Source organism: Daucus carota, chromosome 6 (genome assembly GCF_001625215.2).
Source record: "Daucus carota subsp. sativus chromosome 6, DH1 v3.0, whole genome shotgun sequence".
Lineage (NCBI taxonomy): Eukaryota > Viridiplantae > Streptophyta > Magnoliopsida > Apiales > Apiaceae > Daucus > Daucus carota.
Genome location: NC_030386.2, coordinates 35,900,436 through 35,916,637, shown reverse-complemented (window position 1 = coordinate 35,916,637; position 16,202 = coordinate 35,900,436). Strand labels below are relative to the sequence as shown.

Sequence of the window (16,202 nt, the reverse complement as noted above, 5' to 3'; positions counted from 1 at the left end):
GTTGCTTATCACCAAGAGAGTACAATCCCTCCCTCTCTTAGTAGAAGTGCTATTGTACATAAATCAGAAAGGCAACTAGAACTTACTTTGAGGACATGGCAACTATTTTACATGCAAGTCTAATCGACACGCTTCCTTAGCAGGTATATACTGATCAGCAATGTAATTTTATATATTATCAAACACCGGTTGTGTTTTTCCAGATAGGTAAATTGTCAATTGTCTGCCAGATTCACTTTTAGAACTATGTAAAAAAGGAAAAGCCATAATTTTTTAGTTCAAAGTGTTAACTTTCTCATAAAGGAAAATAAAATTTTTGTTACAATCATCGTCACAATGGGTGTACGTCTACGTCTCCATACAACTATACAAGTGTCTCCATAAAACTATACAAGTGTTTGATCATAAACAGCACTGTTCTGTATGCAAGAAAATACAAATTGAACCAATTTCACCGGATGCGAGTCAGGTGAGCGAATGGCTCTGGGGCTGCTTTAGGTGCAGGTTTTGCCACTTCAGGAGTTCCAAAAACATTCCAAAACCTGAGAGTTTCATCTCCTGCTGCAGATGCAACAGTACATCCATCTGGGCTCTGCAAAAAAGACAAACCATTGAAGTCAAAATAAGAAGCTAAGAATAGATAGAATATTACATTTCTGTCATCGTAAAACAATATTAAATATAGTAGTTTGATATGTACCTGAGACATGAAGAGTACTCTGGATGTATGGCCAGTAAGTTCTGCAATTTTGACCATTGATGGGTACTTCCAAAGAGTAAGCTGATTCTGGGTAAAACCATGAGAACTAAGCAGCTCACGCTCATTCTTATTCCACAGAAGTGAACAGACCTGTGAGCCTGTGTCAACTGTATTCAAGCAAGCACCAGTGTGGGTGTTCCAAAATCTGATGCACCTATCACCACCACCTCCTCCAGATGCAAGCATATTTGCCTGAAACGGACACCAAGCTAGAGCTTTCACAGCAGCTGTATGATCTTCGAGCCGGTGAAGCCACTGTGTTGGAGAATTTGAAGACGCGGTGGATCTATCCCATATGTGGAGGAGATTATCATTGCCTCCACTGGCTAACTGCTGGCCAGAGGCTGACCATTTTAGTCCACAGACCTCTTGATGGTGTCCTCTATAGGTCTCAACAATATGATCTCTAACTCTTACATCGTTGTTAACAATCTGACCATCCATTCCTCCGGTAGTTAGTATTTGATTGTTCCAATCAAGTGCTCCTACTCGGGAACTGTGGCATCCTCTCAATGTCCTTAGCTGCAGATTGATCCCATATACAAATAAACTATTAGACTATGTACTTCGTTATAATATCACTTCCAAGATTGATCCAAAAATACCAAAAGAAACTGACTAACCTGTCGATTGGCAGTTGAATCCCAAAGCTGAACCTCAGAGTTGTTCATACCAACAGCAATGTGGCGCCCATCTGGAGCCCATTTAACACTTGTCACTGGACCAAGTTCCTCGTCAAGTGTCACTAATTCAGATGTAGCACCATTAGAAGCATCCCACAGATACACTGTGTTTCCAAGAGCAATTGCGAGAACATTGCTACTTCCCCAGTCTAATAAGTTCAAGTAGTAATCATCCACAAGATCCGGAGCATCCAATGTCCTCTCCGACGTCTGCATTACCAACCAAAACACCAACCAGAACGTCAACACACAAAAATCAACATAAGGCACATACACAAAACATAATATAAAAACGAAATCTCAAGTCAATCAAACTAAATCACCACCTGTGGAATGTAACGACGGGTCTTGGGCTTAGGTTGGTGAACGGCTGCTGAGGAGCAGTCACTTAGAACAGTCTCCACTGGTGTTGGAGGCTTGTTTTTAAAAGCCAAAATCCGTGTCCTATTCATGTTGAAAGTCTCCGCTAGCTGCTTCCTATAAGCTTCTCTAGATGGCGAACTCACAGCTGGATTTTCCTTACCTTTCCTTGCCTCTGTCAGCATATAATGTGCATAATCGAAATCCATAGCCGACCTATTCGGTATAAACCTATCCAACTGCAAATCTCAACCAATTACAGAACCATCAGAATAATCATCCACAAGTGCATATAAACAAACATTCTACAAAAATCTAAGACTTTATCCTAATCATCAACAAAAAAAAGCCGAAAAATCGCAATCCCCGACAAATTGAGCATCAAAACTCTAATAAAACACAAATAAAAATTCAAATACACGGATTGAAATTGATACAGACAGGAATTGCACATACATTTTCTCGAGAATTTCGCCGTTGAAGAAACTGTTCTTGGAGAGGGCATCGAGAATGAGCCTTGCTGGAAGAAGAGGAATGTACTGATTCTGCATCCATAGGGTTAGCAACAACAAGTAATAGATACAAATATAAAAAAAAAATCACACACAACAACGAAATTAAAGATCCTGCAAAACAAATATTAGCACAAAGCAGATGTAATCAAAACAAAGACGAAACAAAATTAAGGAGATTAAGACGAGGAGCTGGTAAGATTAAGGAGGCTCGACAATATTAAGATTGATTAATGATCGCTTGTTGAATTTTGAGGCGCAATTGTGATTATGAGAAAGGAGATTAGAGATTTTTATAGTCACTTGATTAGGGTTTACAACGGCTAGTTGATTTTGGGCCTAATACTCACGATACAGATTACAGACCCGTTGTGATTTCAATTGACAGAGATACCCTTTCATGTTGTGGGCTTTTGTGTCTGAACAAAATTTATCTTATTTTGGACCTGTTATAATCCGAAATCCTAAAATATTGCACGACTAACAAAATTAAAACATAGGAAACTCTATCCATCCGGATTTGTAACTTTCGATTTGGTTTAATACAACCGTTTTTATGACAAGACAAAAAAAAAAAAAACAAAGTGTATTGTATTCCCGAATTATCTCTAATATAATTTTTTAACGTTTTAGCGGTGGATTATATTAAAAAAAAAAACAAGAAGAAGAAGTTAATGGGCCACCAATAACATCAGCTTTGTATGCAGGTGTTTCCTTTTCTTTCGTCCCGAGCATTCCCGAAAACCTTACGGGTGTATTCGATTAAAATTTTAATGGATTGTTTTAGTCTAATTTTAATGAATTGCATGTGATTTTGATTTTGTGTAGATTTTTAATAGAATGAATTGTTTTTAGTTTATGCATTTTAATGAATTGTATGTGATTTTGATTTTGTGTGGATTTTTAATAGAATGTCGCAGAGTTGATAGGATTTAAGCACAATATTTCAAAATCCCAAAGATTTTGGTGGGATTTCAAAAAACTTAAGATACACTAAAGAATGCCATAAAATCCATCATTTTATGAAATCAAAAAAATCCATCAACATTTGAATACCATTAGATTTTAATAGTTTTTAAACAATCTCAATTGAATATCATCAGATTTTAATGGATTTTAAACAATCCCAGTTGAATACCACAAATTTTTGTAGCATAATTTAAAATCCCAATCGAACACCTCAAGCTTTTAATGGATTTCAAACAATCCCAATCGAATACCCTCGGATCTCATGAATGAAAAAAAAATGCTATGAAATCTCATTTCAATACACCACTCTTAGACTGATATCATCGATAATCGATAGATTAGAAACGATTCCAATTTTAAATGTTAGTTATAATTAATAGATTATTAGTTGAAACAAAATAATGTGTTAATATTAGTGTTTTTTTATTGAAAAATTCTTGATTAATTTTGAAAAATATTCTACAAGTTCAACGATAATATTACGTTTTGATTAAAAGTCTCTGATTTATTTAAAAAACCTTCAATATATTTATGATAAATTATGAATTGATAGTTTACCCGATTAATTACTATTTTCGATTCATATTATTGTTAGTTTTTTAAAATTTTGATTTTATAAAAATAAAAACTCTTAAAGCTGCAATATATGCAGCTCGATTTCTACGAGAACAAAAGTTTTTAACCCTTTTTATATCACAAGATTAGAAACTTATTGGACAATTACAGCGGGGGCCGCCAACGAATGCAACGACGTCGTAGAGCAAACATCAACCTGTAACAAGACTCTCGGAGCTGGTACCAGCTCGGTTTCACACTCTTCTCTTCAACTTCACTGCTACAATCTCTCTGGTAAACTCTCTCACCTCTTTTTTCTTATAACAAATTTGCTTATATTTATCAAATTAAAAGTCTGCTTTATCATTATAATTAATTTCTACTGAACTAAAAACCTAGGGTTATGATTTCATGTATGTTTTTTTAACTCCCGAGAGTTAATTAAATCTAGGCTGAGCTCAGTGTATTTAGTGATAATTTAATTTCATAGTGTATGTTATATAATAAGTTAATATTGAATTACGACATGTATCTCTCGTGTTTTCGATTTGATTGATGTATTTATAATTTTTTATGAATGCAAGGCTTATGATGGAGACACCAGTAGAAAATTCAGCATTGACTGAAAATGTAGAGCTTCCGTCGGTCATTACTTCCGATGTTGTGGACCAGAACCACGACAATACAGTTTCTAGTCCCCCGAACGATAGGTACATTTTTTTAAGTTTTAGTGTTGTATTTGAATATATTAGAAAATGTGATGTAACTGTTCTATTGCTAAGTATTTATATTCGGGATTATGTGATGGTTGAAGGTTTTGTAATTACGTATAGGCCCTTTAAACTGTTGAAATAAGGATTACAGTAGATTTTGATAAGTGTTAATATTTGATAGAGTTTTAAAGCATCTATGGTATTTAGTTTGTAACTAGGCAACAGTATTTTTGACTGGTAACATTTTTTTCAATTTGGTATTGGATGTCAACGTATTAAATACAGTTTTGTAGTTTATAATTGATGTAATATTCAGCTGAAAATATGCTTGTCGGTGAAATAAAATGACTGTGTACTAATCAGTTATTTGGCATAATTTTCGTAATTCTTAACATTTTATTTTTAGTCAATTATTGTTTTTAAAAGTTTACTTCAAGCAGATTACATTGGCATAATGGCATGGTTAGTTTCGTATTAATTCTTTTTCACGCTTGGAAATTTCAGGGAAATGGAATTCAAGCATAAGATAGCTGAAGAAGAAGCGAAAAGCATGCTGGAAGTTATAGCAGCTACTGGCAAGTTTTGGTATGGTTAGAACTTTATATAATGACTTCGTTTATTGTATCCTTGTTGTCTGTATAGTATTGTAATATATGATACCAGTATATGCTTTATAGGCATTGATATTCAGGTTAATGTGGATTACTAGCCATATAAAAGTTCATTTAACATTTATTAGATATAATCCGGCATGGTGTAAATCCGAAAAATCTCATGTTTGGTCTGGTGTTACCTGCACAAATTTCAGATTTCAAACTATTGTTTTTCTGTAGTTTGGTGGAGTTGGACTTCAAGAGACTACTTAAATACTTAAAAGGGCCTGATTTACCCTCATTACATAATAGCATAAAAACATTGGCGACCATAGTGATCTCAGTTTCGTACTTTTGCAACTCTGTGCCCCCCTAGAGTGCACAAAATCCACAGCCTGGCTACATGCTGGTATATGTTTTGGGGTAGGGGAGGGAAGGGGTGCATATTAAATTAAGTAAATAAAAACCAAATTACAGAAACTTATGGATTGGAACAATCACAATTTCACTTTCAAACTTGAATAGTTATCGTTGGTAGCAGTAGCTGCTTCGGAAGGATCCTTCTTTTAATGAGCCAAACAATCTGCTCTGCGGTTGTAATATCATAATGCTGTATATTTCTTTTCTGCCAAATATGATAGTATTATATACGATGGACGTAAGATTGAGCTTTTTGGGCAGGCCAAAAATATTTTCACAGGAAAGAAACTGCGGTGATCAATTATGTGGGGAAGAGAGTTTTATAATTGTAACTGGGCATGCATGATTATTGTTCCTAGCATAGACACGCACAGTCAAAGAAGAGATGAGAGTTAGTCTTGTCCGTTACATTAAAAAGTTTACATGTTATATTTGCTGATGTTCCCAATCTCACCAGCCCATCTTTTGTTACTGGTTGGCAGCCGCGTGCAATATAAAATTTTAAAATTTCAAGTTTGGATTCCCCGGTTGTGCTGGCACCAAATTTCATACATTTTGCACATTCTCATTAAAAGTTAAAACATCGTTTGACTTGATGCTCATACATGTGTATCTTTATGATCCAGCTTACCTTGTAACCTATAATGCATTTATATATGGAGATTACAGTCTGTAAAGTTCTACAATAATCTTATGAGTTATGACCATACATAGAGTTGTTTGCATGATGATTTGATTAATTCAAGTTTTGTATTATACCACTCAGGCATGATTGGGATGAATTGAAGAGCATGCTTTCCTTATATCTGAAGCAGGTAAACAGAAGCATTTCAGTCAGGCATTTTATTGTAGTACTAAATATGGTTTCAAGCGTGTGTGTAAATATAAGCACATGATTATTGTTTGCTAAAGCATATTGTGTCCTTATTTTGACATGGAGATTGGACCTTGTATTTGTTCCTAATGCGTATCAACTTAAATTTAGGTTCTCTCGGAGTATCCAGAGGCAAAAATGACAAGTGAGCAACAAATTTCGTCGTTAGGAGAGACTTATGTGGAGTTGGTCAAAAGGTTGGATAATGGTACTTCCACTTATTTTACCTTCTCTGGTTATTTAAACTGATTATGGTATATCTAAACAAGTAGTGTCCGGTGACATTGTGGCCTTTGATTCTTTCTGATATACTGTTTATACTGTCATTAACTATTTAAAAGTATTTAGCTATTTCATGTACAAAAGATATTAGCTAGGAAAGATTAGTGAAGAAAGGATATCAGGAACTGTAGAATTGAAGTGGAGAATTGTGGTGGAAATATAGAAAGATAATTGGGAGAATACTCAGAATAGTTCAGAGGAGTAAGAGCAACCTTAGCTTTGGCAGGTAGTCATAGAGAGTGTCTGGTGCTAGTCTCTAAAAGAGAGATGCCTTTTCTGCAATCTCATTCCAGATGTTACTAATTGACTATCACTGACCAGAACTTCTAGTTATTGACTTATCGTACTATGTAGTAGTAACTACTATTACGGGTATCCCTCTTCTGTTTCGGTTTATGCTGATCAAGTGAAGTTTCATTTTGGTTATGTGCACAGAATTCATTTTGCTTTTATATGCACTGTATTCATTTTTTTTATTTATTGCAGATCTTCATAGTTTTGTTGACGGTCCACCTTTTACCCTTCAAAGGCTTTCCGAGGTACTTTTGGTTTTACTTGTATGTGAGGTTTCACTATTTTTTTCCAAGTTCATGTTTCTTGGAATTTAAACAAGCATGGTTATACGCTTTATAGATAAAAGGAAAGTAGCACTTGGAATTCAATATTTGTGTTTCCTTTTTAGATGTGCACTTTTTGTTTTGACTTAATTATTTAATTCATGACAGATATTATTGGCTGCAAGAAGCATCTATCCAAATCTTTCAAGGCTTGCTTTTGCACTAGAAAAGGTAGAATTAAAACCTAAAATATCAAGTAGGTGATTTATTTTGCATGGACCTCTCACTTGTTATTGTTATGCAAACATTTTAACTTAGCTATTAACAATTGCTTGGGATATATTCTTAATTATAACATAGTATTTCATATTATTGTTAAAAGTTTATGTACTAAGATTTAGATCTGGCATACCCCTGTCACTTTCTTGACTCTATCAGGAATGCTAGTCATGGCACTAAGCCACACAAATGTAATGTTGCTTGTGAGTGTAGTGTGAATTTGTCATTGCCATGTTCTTCCCCAAAATCAATGTTCAAATGTAATCTGCATATGGTGGGTCTACTTGGCTAATATATGAGCTTACTCGTGGACCGTTCTCTGACATGATACATAGTCTATATATGAGCTTACTTGTGGACCTTTGTCTGACATGATATAGTCTATATAATTCCTAATTATATAGTGCAGTATATTGATATTGTATAGTAATCGTGATGACTGTATAGTTGGGATTACACAAAATGACCCCGAGTAAATGACTGTCTTAGGGTAGATGATTAAGTATATAAAAAGAACAAATATAAAGGGAGGAATCCATATATGGGCAACTATGATTTAAATAAGTGATATTTAGTAGGTCTAGGCCTCACACTTTAATTTTACCCTACTTATAATATATTCTTTGATGTATGGTAGGTCTATTCCCTCTATATCTCTCTATCTCTCTGTTAAACACAAAGAACCAACCAATTCATTTCATACATATATAAAAAAATTGAGTTGAGGTTTTTAAGGTTTATTGATAATTGTGATGGCAAGTCATCAATTAACTGCAGCTGACCAACCCCCCACCCCCGCCCCCGCCCCCCAACGTGCAATGTTCATAATTCTTATACCCCAATTCCCATATTTACCATCCACATACTAAACAAGGTTTTAGAAGAACCCCATATCTAGTAAATACACCAGCCTTATGTATATAGAGGGGGGGGGGGGGGGGGGGGGGGGGGGGGGGAGGGGGGGGGGGGGTCAGTTTTTTGTGTTGGGGTTCAAATCACTACAACACCATTGGTCATTGCTGCTTATTTGCCGCCATCAAAGCTTTCCGGAGGCCCCTCCCCGTTTTTCTGAAACCCTGTCTAGTAAGTGTGGATGGTAAATTTGGGAGTAAAAGAATTGTTAATATTGTGGGAGGATTTCATAAATAGAAGGGGAATGAGGAGATTTAGTACAAATGAGCGGCGTTTAGTCGAGGACTGGTCATCACGGTTATTGATATATATGATATGAATTGGTTGGTTCTTTGTATTTAGCAGAGAGACTTAGTGTGGACTGACCTGCTACTTTGATTTTAGACATATATTGCTAAAGTTCTCTTTGTTTAGGGTTTTGGGGTTCATACCAGCTCAGTTAGGATAATATGAGTGTTTTGTAAGAAGTGAACAGAGATCTGAAAATATAAATGTGATCTTTTTCCCACATTCAAGCACTTTGAGGTTGTTTTCTAATTAGGTAGTTATTATATTGTTAGATGAGGTTGCCATAGAAGGTACAGCTAAGATGATGGACCAGTCATGTTGATTTGCACTTATAAAACCCATCTAGTGCTAAATGGCCTTCATTTTTGTTTTATGTGCAGAATTTGTCTGTGACATCAACATTGACTATCAGTACTGATCCATACCCTCCACCTATGATACAAAGTGTGAATGAACCTGATAAGGGGACGGAGGAGCCGCAACAACTACAAACAACTACGGAACAAAATGGAGTCGAGCCTATGGTAGTTGACAGGGATGAGACAGCAATGTCAGAGATAACGGCCTCTGAAAATGAAATAAGCAATAATATGATGCTGGATATGTCGGCCTTTGAAGCATTAGTTGGTAGAACTGTGGAACCTGTTTCTAGGCCTCCTGACGAGTCATGACTCGTGAGTTATTTTTCAAAAAAAAAAAAATTGCTCCATGTTTTCCTTCCAACTAATGGAGTCGCAGGTTTTCTGGCAATCTTATTATTTACCAATATTCAAGTGTTCTTGGGCCAACTACTCTTACAGGACAAACCTTTAGTCTAGTATGTACATTATATATGCATGTACCATTTGTTTTGGCCCTTTGTACCATGATAGAGACAGTTATTTCATTAGAGCACAAGCAGAAAAATGTGGGGATCCAGCATGTTATTATTTTAATCTTTCATATATTATATTTTTGGTATTTATGTATTCTGTTTTATTTGAGAGGATGTATGTTGTGTTTGAGAAGTATAAAACTAGTGAAAATTTGAATCAAAGTTGAATTACATTTTATGTCTATGTTCAAAATTTCTGCTTCATTTAATTAATAATATATTTAAACCAGAGGTCAATTCTTACTTTGATAAGGATTGCTTCTTTCTCCAGTCCAATCTCCATCTGCTCATTTCAATTGTAAATTAATCATCAATAAAGTCTGCATTTTTTTTTTGCTTTTCTCAAATTGCCTCTTGTACCTCTATTCCTCAATCATTTCCCTTTAATTTCATTATTTCATTCTCCACGACCGAAGACAGATTTGAAATATTAATTAACTACCATTTCTTAGATTTATAGTGTCAAAATCAATGGCATTTAGTATTGACGCGCCTGTAACAAAATCTGGCATTGTTGTTGAAAAGTTTTACAGTTAGAAGTAGGGGTACAAGGATTTTTATTAATTGAATAATGTAGCTTTTTATTAGCAATTCTCTCTGAGATTACTGGAGTCCTATAACTTCGGCAACAAATTATTTTTGCTGGAATCACAAGACAGCGAATTACACAAAAACAAAGGGAAAGACAGATTACTTCATCCCAATATCAAGAGATGCTGAATAATGCATATATTGCCATTTGCTAATCCTATTGATATTCAATATTTGAAAGAGAGATGGCAAACATTTGTACAATCCAGGGGCTAATCATATACAGGGAAGCTAATGGCGTATCGTATACCAACCATGCTATATTTTTTGTTAGTTTCAGATCATATCTAAAATCCATTATAGCTCCAGCACAAAATTTGTCAAAGGCTGCACCTTGACATTTGTCAGAAAGTTATGTTTGGAAAAACCTGTGAACAAGATGACAGAAAAGTGAGTAAATTCTTTTGTCACTGATTGTAATAGAAACATGATAAAGATGTTCTAACCCAGACAATCAGATGGATGAGGTGCCAGACGAGAAATAAAATGTAGCCATCAAGGCTTCAATGCCTTGAGAGTGCTTGCCAACCAATCCAACCCTTCATAAAGGCCTTCTCCTTTTAAAGCACAAGTCGCTTGCATATGCCATTTCCTGTTTTTAAGATCGAGGAGACCCATGCCTTCGCAAACTTCCATAGGTGACATTGCTCCTTTCTAAAGAAGAAACTATATAAGTAACATGCCTTCTAGTTTTACAGCAACTCTGCATAAATACCGAAGAAGCCAAATCTAGAGATCTGCTCAGTGGACATTAGTAAAGCTACCGTGCGAAATTGATCAAGTTGTCCAATTGAAGAAGAAAAAGAAAGATTTTGGAGGCTGAGCTTGATTCCTATTTTAACTATACAGTTACATATCTTTGCATGTGGGATCTTTAATATACTTTCTCACCAAAAGCCCAAGCAAAAACATACACAGAAACCATACAATTTCAAAATAAAAGTATTAATATAAATGGCTGTACAATTTTCATTAATAACCAAGATTCCAGCACCAGTTATGTAATATCATCCTGATTTAGACAAGACTGACCATAAAATTCCAAGATCCGCGGAATTACATAACTGAATGGGATTAGGGAAAGCAACCGAGTTTACAAAGGCGAACCTTATGGGATTCAGCTGCTGGTTACCAATTTTTATAGGATATCCACCTTCCATATTTCTTCAAAATATTTATAGTTAACGGCTTAATGCTACTAAAGTTTTAGCACACTTTTAAGCTCAAACTACAAGTATTATAGGTCTGAACCAACGAGTCGATGAGTAAAGTTACTGTTTATACTAAGTTTTGTGCATCTTAAAAATGATCTACCTACTCCATTGTCCGTCCATACATAAACCTAAAGCTTTTGCATCCCGCCCTCATATTATTAATTTCATTGAGAAGTGAAATGCATATAATGATTCATGACTGTTAAGGTCTTGCCCCAGTAGAATCTACCCTCTCAATTCAGTGGAAGGTTGAGGTCCAAACCCCCTCTCCATATTAAAAACTTACCACATTGAAATAACATATACAATATATTACAAAACAAAAAAGAAGCAGCATACCATGTCCTGTTTGTTTGCAAACACCAAGATAATACTATTAAGCATAAACGGATCTTTGATGATTGCCTGAAAGAATAAAAAACAGGTTAAGAAGGAACGATTTTCCTGAATTAGAATATTATTGTCCGCCATTCAGACTATAACCTGAAACTCTGCCTTAGCTTTACCAATCCTTTCACGGTCCAGAGAGTCAACAACATAGATCTGCACACATATAATACAAGAAATTAAAGTTTTGTAAACTAGGCAAAATGACTTCTAAAAATCAACACAAATTTAAAAGGACAAGACCACAAGAGGAAAAATAAATGGAGAATGCTATTACTTGGGCAAGTGTGGGATATAAAGAAAAATATATTAAACAAAACACCGAAATATACACTTGAGATATAACAAAGCAATTCATTACCAGTGCATCTGTGTTACTAAAGTAATGCCTCCACAATGGCCTTAGTTTCTCTTGTCCGCCGACATCCCACACAGTGAAAATCACATTTTTATACTGGACTTTCTCCACATTAAAACCTATGTAGGGGAAGAAATACATGTATTGATGATATCAGTTTCCACTCAACCTCAACATCATCAAGCCCAAGGGACCATAGACAATATTATTGACAAATAGTGTTTTCAAGACAAAGTATACATATCGTACACATGGACTAGGAATAACTAATAGGGACTAATAGGGAAATCCACATCAAGTTTTGGATTATATGATGACCGTATGGTCTTGCAACCAAGGGGACCCTTTAAAATAAAATAACTTCAAGAAAAATAAATATTGTCATCAAAAGATTGACTTGAAAAAATAAGGGCCCCACAAGTATCTCAGGCACTAAGCATGTCAATGATAGGACAACATGACTGTGAAAATTTCGATATCTGTAGCAGATCCTAATAAAGAATTATTTTTTTTATCATGTATCGTCTTGGTCTGTTCTCTTTCCAGATGTACACCAAATTTAACCACGGAAAGGTGTGATGAAAACAATAGGCCCAGTAATTCATTTACACTTAAATCATGTGAGCATATCTTAAAATTTTGGAATCGACTGGAGGATGCAGCAAGTAGCAGCCCACATTTTAGCTGTTATCTTTGGCTAAATCAGTCGCATGTTTACTGGAATGACATCTCCACAAGCCTCCCATAAGTTCAATAACATGGTAAATTCAATCAGCTGACCCAACTAATAAGTAGTAAACTTCTTTGAACTTAAAGATTAGATGATAAACATATGGAAGCTCTGCAGGAAAATAAATAAAAATACAGTCTTAACATACTTCACTACAGAATGGTAACCAAAAGTACTCTTTTACGAATGTACACGGTAATACCTAAGCCTAACAACCAAAGCAATCTAGAACCACAAAAATTAACTTTATAACTTGACTTGCAGTGATTTTACACACACGCAAATGGAGACACACGAACACACAATAATTCCTAACAAAGAATGGTGTACCTATTGTGGGAACAGTCGACTGTACTTCTCCGATGTGCAGTTTGTACAGTATAGTTGTTTTTCCAGCTGCATCCAGTCCAAGCATTACAACCTACCGATCTGAATATATTATTAATTTGCTAAATACAGTTAACGATTATCGTTGTAAGCAGAAGCATACGATTAATGCAATCTATCTACCTAATCGCCATGTGATCAAAACATTTATCAAATCCACAACAAATTTTGAGAATACCTAATCTTGGACCTCTGAATAACTATATCTACTGTCGAAAATTATCGGAATGAGTCTCACACTAAACATAAATCTCTCGAATTCTCCAATTTCAAATGCGTGATTTGTAATAGTTGTAATACATTTCGCCATACACACACATATATATACACAGAGTTGAGCAGAATGATGAGGAATGCAGTGGTGTTTACATAACAAAAAAGTGATGGAAAGATACCCGCATCTCAGTGTTACCGAAGAAGGTGTCAAAGAGCTTGCGAAAGGCTTGTCCCATCACCCACCTTCTGTTTTAACAGTTGGATCAAAGCACAGAGAGAGATTGCTGAGAGAGTATTCTTGGCCAGGGAGAGAGGTTTTTTTTTTAATGTATTTCATTTGTTTATTATATTTTTACTCTACATTTTTTGAATATTAAAAAATATAAGAAATTTGAGTTAAATACATGTTTCAAAAAATAGTATTTTACAATTTCAATTGAATATCCAATTTTTTTGTTTTAAAATCCGAGTAGAACTAGAACCCGTCCTCCTGAAAAAAGTGATAAACACTGATCGATCTATGGGTTGAGACTTGAGAGTAGTTCGTCCCCGGCCTATATCAAATTTAGGTATCGAGGAGATAATATGATTATAATTATAGTGTAATAATAAAAAAGAAGTGCAGTCGTTTCTCGGCGAGATTCTCTCTTCCGTTGTTCTCTCTCAAGTCTCAGCTAAGATGGTGTTGTATCTGCTCTACCAGGCGGCTTTAGGGTATTCTCTGTTTCTCTGCCATGAATATGAATCAGAAGACATCGGAAAGAATACTGACGCTGTTCGGAACTGCGTGAGCGACCTCAAAGAGTTTAGCAAAGTTGTAAAGCTCGTGGCTTTCGATCCTTTTCAATCGGCCCTCCACGCCCTAAATCAAATCACTGCTTTCTCTTTAGGTATTTCTATAATTGTATGTTTATTTTTAGTTACTTGATAAAGTTTTACTTTTTATTGTAAAGATAAAGTTTTGATTTTTATGATTCTCAACTCCCCAAGTTGAATAAAGTTCTGTTTTGTTTGATTTTGATGATATAAAAGATAAAGATATAATTTTTATGAATAGGGGGCATGTAGATATATGAATGTCACTGATGTTGTGATTATTTATGATTTGTGTGACATACTTTTTTGACTAATTTTTGCTGATTGCTTGAATTGAAGTTTCACAAATTTTTATGTTTCTAATTATATTTTTTAAATTTATAGGTCAAATGACTGACGAGTTGCACAGATTTTTGGTACTTGCCCTCCCCAAACCGGAGGAGGGAAACAATTCCAAATTGAGTGTAGGATTAGCAGAGCCTAAACTTGGTTCACATATCTTTCAAGTAACAAAGGTTCCCTGCCAAACCAATGAGTTTATTTTAGAAGTCCTTCGTGGTGTGCAGTTGCATATTGATAGGATTATAAACCCAAGCATGAAACCCTTCTACACTATTCCAAGCAAACGTAGGAAGCTTTCTGCTTCTTCACCAGATTGGGCCAATCTTCATACTGATATTTTGGAGTCTGTTATAAAGAGGATGACTTGTTTTGACATTATTCGCTTCAAACACGTATGTCGTTCATGGAAAATAGCTGTTTTGAATTTATGTCTTATCTCTAATCCTTCTTCACAGCCTCCATATCTGATCTGGTCAACAACAGACAACAGGGGATGTTGTTTTTTCAACTTTGCTCGTCAGAAACTACACCATGAGTTCAACAACTTCTGGGGTGATTTAAATATTTATTGTATTGGATGTTCAAAAGGGTGGTTGATATTACATGTTGTGGATGAAGAACGCCAATCTTCTGTATTTATCTTCAACCCTTATTGTTTTGAAGCTAGGAAGATTGTTATTCCTTCTGATACTCTTCCACATTATATGCTTATCAGAAAATTTTATCGAACTCGTCTCACATCAGATCCCATTCGTTCCGGAGGCAGATTTGGAGTCATTTTCCTAATGTGTAATAAAGTCAAATTGTTGCTGCAGGATAGTTATCATCCTGAAAACAACAAGTGGATCGAGGCCCCGTTGACGTCTTCGTCGTTCTATTCCCTTGAAGCAGCATGTGTCAGAAAAGCTTTAGATTTTCAATGGACCTCCAAGTTAGCATCGACAATTGATTCACCTCGTTTTAGCGAGATGACTCGTAACATTCCTCCGAGAGAAATTTACTGGCGTCCTTGGGTCAATAATTATATTATACTTTATTTGGTAGAATCGGGGGTTGATATTCTTCTTGTTACAAGGATTATAGGTAGTCTTCTTGAAAATGGTCAGCAGGTTTATGCAACTAAGTACTTTGATGTTTTTACATATAATTTTGATGACAGACGATGGGTGAAAGTGGATTCTCTGGGAGATCGTAGTCTATTTCTTGGTGGTGATCATTCTCTGTCTTTTTCGGTTTTGGATACTCAAGGTTGGCAAGGGAATTCTATTTATTTCACGGATCATATTTCTTCAATTAGCAACGAGACTGGAGTTGATATGGGTGTATTTAGCTTGGAGGATGGAAGTATCAAGCAGCTCACATGGAGATGTCAAAAGAATCAAACAACAATTTAGCTAGTTTAAAGGAATAAAATAAAAAGACCTTTATGAATTTTAACAGTAGTGTTCTTCTCAGAGAAGGTTTAAAGGAATTATAATCCTCTCAACATTTCATCCAGATAATCAAGAGAGTTAAAGGATTATATAAATT

General features: G+C 35.2%; 4 protein-coding genes across 6 annotated transcripts; 2 read left to right on the top strand and 2 right to left on the bottom strand.

Moving 5' to 3' along the window:
- Nucleotides 1-249: 249 nt before the first annotated feature.
- LOC108225011 (cell division cycle 20.2, cofactor of APC complex) lies at nucleotides 250-2,652 on the bottom strand. Its single transcript, XM_017399804.2, has 5 exons — nucleotides 2,260-2,652; nucleotides 1,770-2,042; nucleotides 1,384-1,653; nucleotides 701-1,282; nucleotides 250-592 (listed from the first exon to the last, which is right to left on the bottom strand). Exons 1-5 carry the CDS (start codon nucleotides 2,356-2,358, stop codon nucleotides 452-454), a joined length of 1,365 nt encoding a protein of 454 aa, XP_017255293.1. The 5' UTR covers nucleotides 2,359-2,652; the 3' UTR covers nucleotides 250-451.
- Nucleotides 2,653-4,006: 1,354 nt separating this feature from the next.
- Nucleotides 4,007-9,725, top strand: LOC108225181 (uncharacterized). The gene is made up of 8 exons (XM_017400003.2): nucleotides 4,007-4,133; nucleotides 4,424-4,549; nucleotides 5,057-5,137; nucleotides 6,332-6,380; nucleotides 6,551-6,647; nucleotides 7,208-7,260; nucleotides 7,447-7,509; nucleotides 9,138-9,725. Exons 2-8 carry the CDS (start codon nucleotides 4,428-4,430, stop codon nucleotides 9,426-9,428), a joined length of 756 nt encoding a protein of 251 aa, XP_017255492.1. The 5' UTR covers nucleotides 4,007-4,133; nucleotides 4,424-4,427; the 3' UTR covers nucleotides 9,429-9,725.
- A 725-nt stretch (nucleotides 9,726-10,450) lies between these two features.
- Nucleotides 10,451-13,848, bottom strand: LOC108225484 (uncharacterized). 3 transcript variants are annotated; one of them, XM_017400355.2, is made up of 7 exons: nucleotides 13,694-13,848; nucleotides 13,242-13,332; nucleotides 12,185-12,300; nucleotides 11,920-11,979; nucleotides 11,776-11,841; nucleotides 10,669-10,876; nucleotides 10,451-10,590 (listed from the first exon to the last, which is right to left on the bottom strand). In XM_017400355.2, exons 1-6 carry the CDS (start codon nucleotides 13,748-13,750, stop codon nucleotides 10,718-10,720), a joined length of 549 nt encoding a protein of 182 aa, XP_017255844.1. In that variant the 5' UTR covers nucleotides 13,751-13,848; the 3' UTR covers nucleotides 10,451-10,590; nucleotides 10,669-10,717. The 3 variants fall into 3 exon arrangements, with proteins under 3 accessions (XP_017255844.1, XP_017255845.1, XP_017255846.1); XM_017400356.2 differs by having other exon boundaries at nucleotides 13,242-13,340; nucleotides 13,694-13,820; XM_017400357.2 differs by lacking the exon at nucleotides 13,694-13,848 and adding an exon at nucleotides 13,477-13,584.
- A 193-nt stretch (nucleotides 13,849-14,041) lies between these two features.
- On the top strand, nucleotides 14,042-16,109 carry LOC108225321 (uncharacterized). Its single transcript, XM_017400160.2, has 2 exons — nucleotides 14,042-14,404; nucleotides 14,715-16,109. The coding sequence occupies exons 1-2, from the start codon at nucleotides 14,194-14,196 to the stop codon at nucleotides 16,064-16,066; spliced, it is 1,563 nt and encodes a 520-aa protein (XP_017255649.1). The 5' UTR covers nucleotides 14,042-14,193; the 3' UTR covers nucleotides 16,067-16,109.
- Nucleotides 16,110-16,202: the final 93 nt, after the last annotated feature.

What these genes read in the sequence shown, in the direction of transcription:
- LOC108225321 (XM_017400160.2), top strand. Translation starts at nt 14,194, where the DNA reads ATGGTGTTGTATCTGCTCTACCAGGCGGCTTTAGGGTATTCTCTGTTT. An exon ending in AATCACTGCTTTCTCTTTAG is followed by an intron (nt 14,405 to 14,714) that starts GTATTTCTATAA and finishes TTAAATTTATAG; the next exon opens with GTCAAATGACTGACGAGTTG.
- LOC108225181 (XM_017400003.2), top strand. Translation starts at nt 4,428, where the DNA reads ATGATGGAGACACCAGTAGAAAATTCAGCATTGACTGAAAATGTAGAG. An exon ending in TCTAGTCCCCCGAACGATAG is followed by an intron (nt 4,550 to 5,056) that starts GTACATTTTTTT and finishes TGGAAATTTCAG; the next exon opens with GGAAATGGAATTCAAGCATA. An exon ending in GGTCAAAAGGTTGGATAATG is followed by an intron (nt 6,648 to 7,207) that starts GTACTTCCACTT and finishes TATTTATTGCAG; the next exon opens with ATCTTCATAGTTTTGTTGAC.
- LOC108225011 (XM_017399804.2), bottom strand. Translation starts at nt 2,358, where the DNA reads ATGGATGCAGAATCAGTACATTCCTCTTCTTCCAGCAAGGCTCATTCT. An exon ending in CCCGTCGTTACATTCCACAG is followed by an intron (nt 1,654 to 1,769) that starts GTGGTGATTTAG and finishes TTGGTAATGCAG; the next exon opens with ACGTCGGAGAGGACATTGGA. An exon ending in ATTCAACTGCCAATCGACAG is followed by an intron (nt 1,283 to 1,383) that starts GTTAGTCAGTTT and finishes ATCAATCTGCAG; the next exon opens with CTAAGGACATTGAGAGGATG.
- LOC108225484 (XM_017400355.2), bottom strand. Translation starts at nt 13,750, where the DNA reads ATGGGACAAGCCTTTCGCAAGCTCTTTGACACCTTCTTCGGTAACACT. An exon ending in GTCGACTGTTCCCACAATAG is followed by an intron (nt 12,301 to 13,241) that starts GTACACCATTCT and finishes TCCCCTACATAG; the next exon opens with GTTTTAATGTGGAGAAAGTC. An exon ending in TTAGTAACACAGATGCACTG is followed by an intron (nt 11,980 to 12,184) that starts GTAATGAATTGC and finishes ATATGTGTGCAG; the next exon opens with ATCTATGTTGTTGACTCTCT.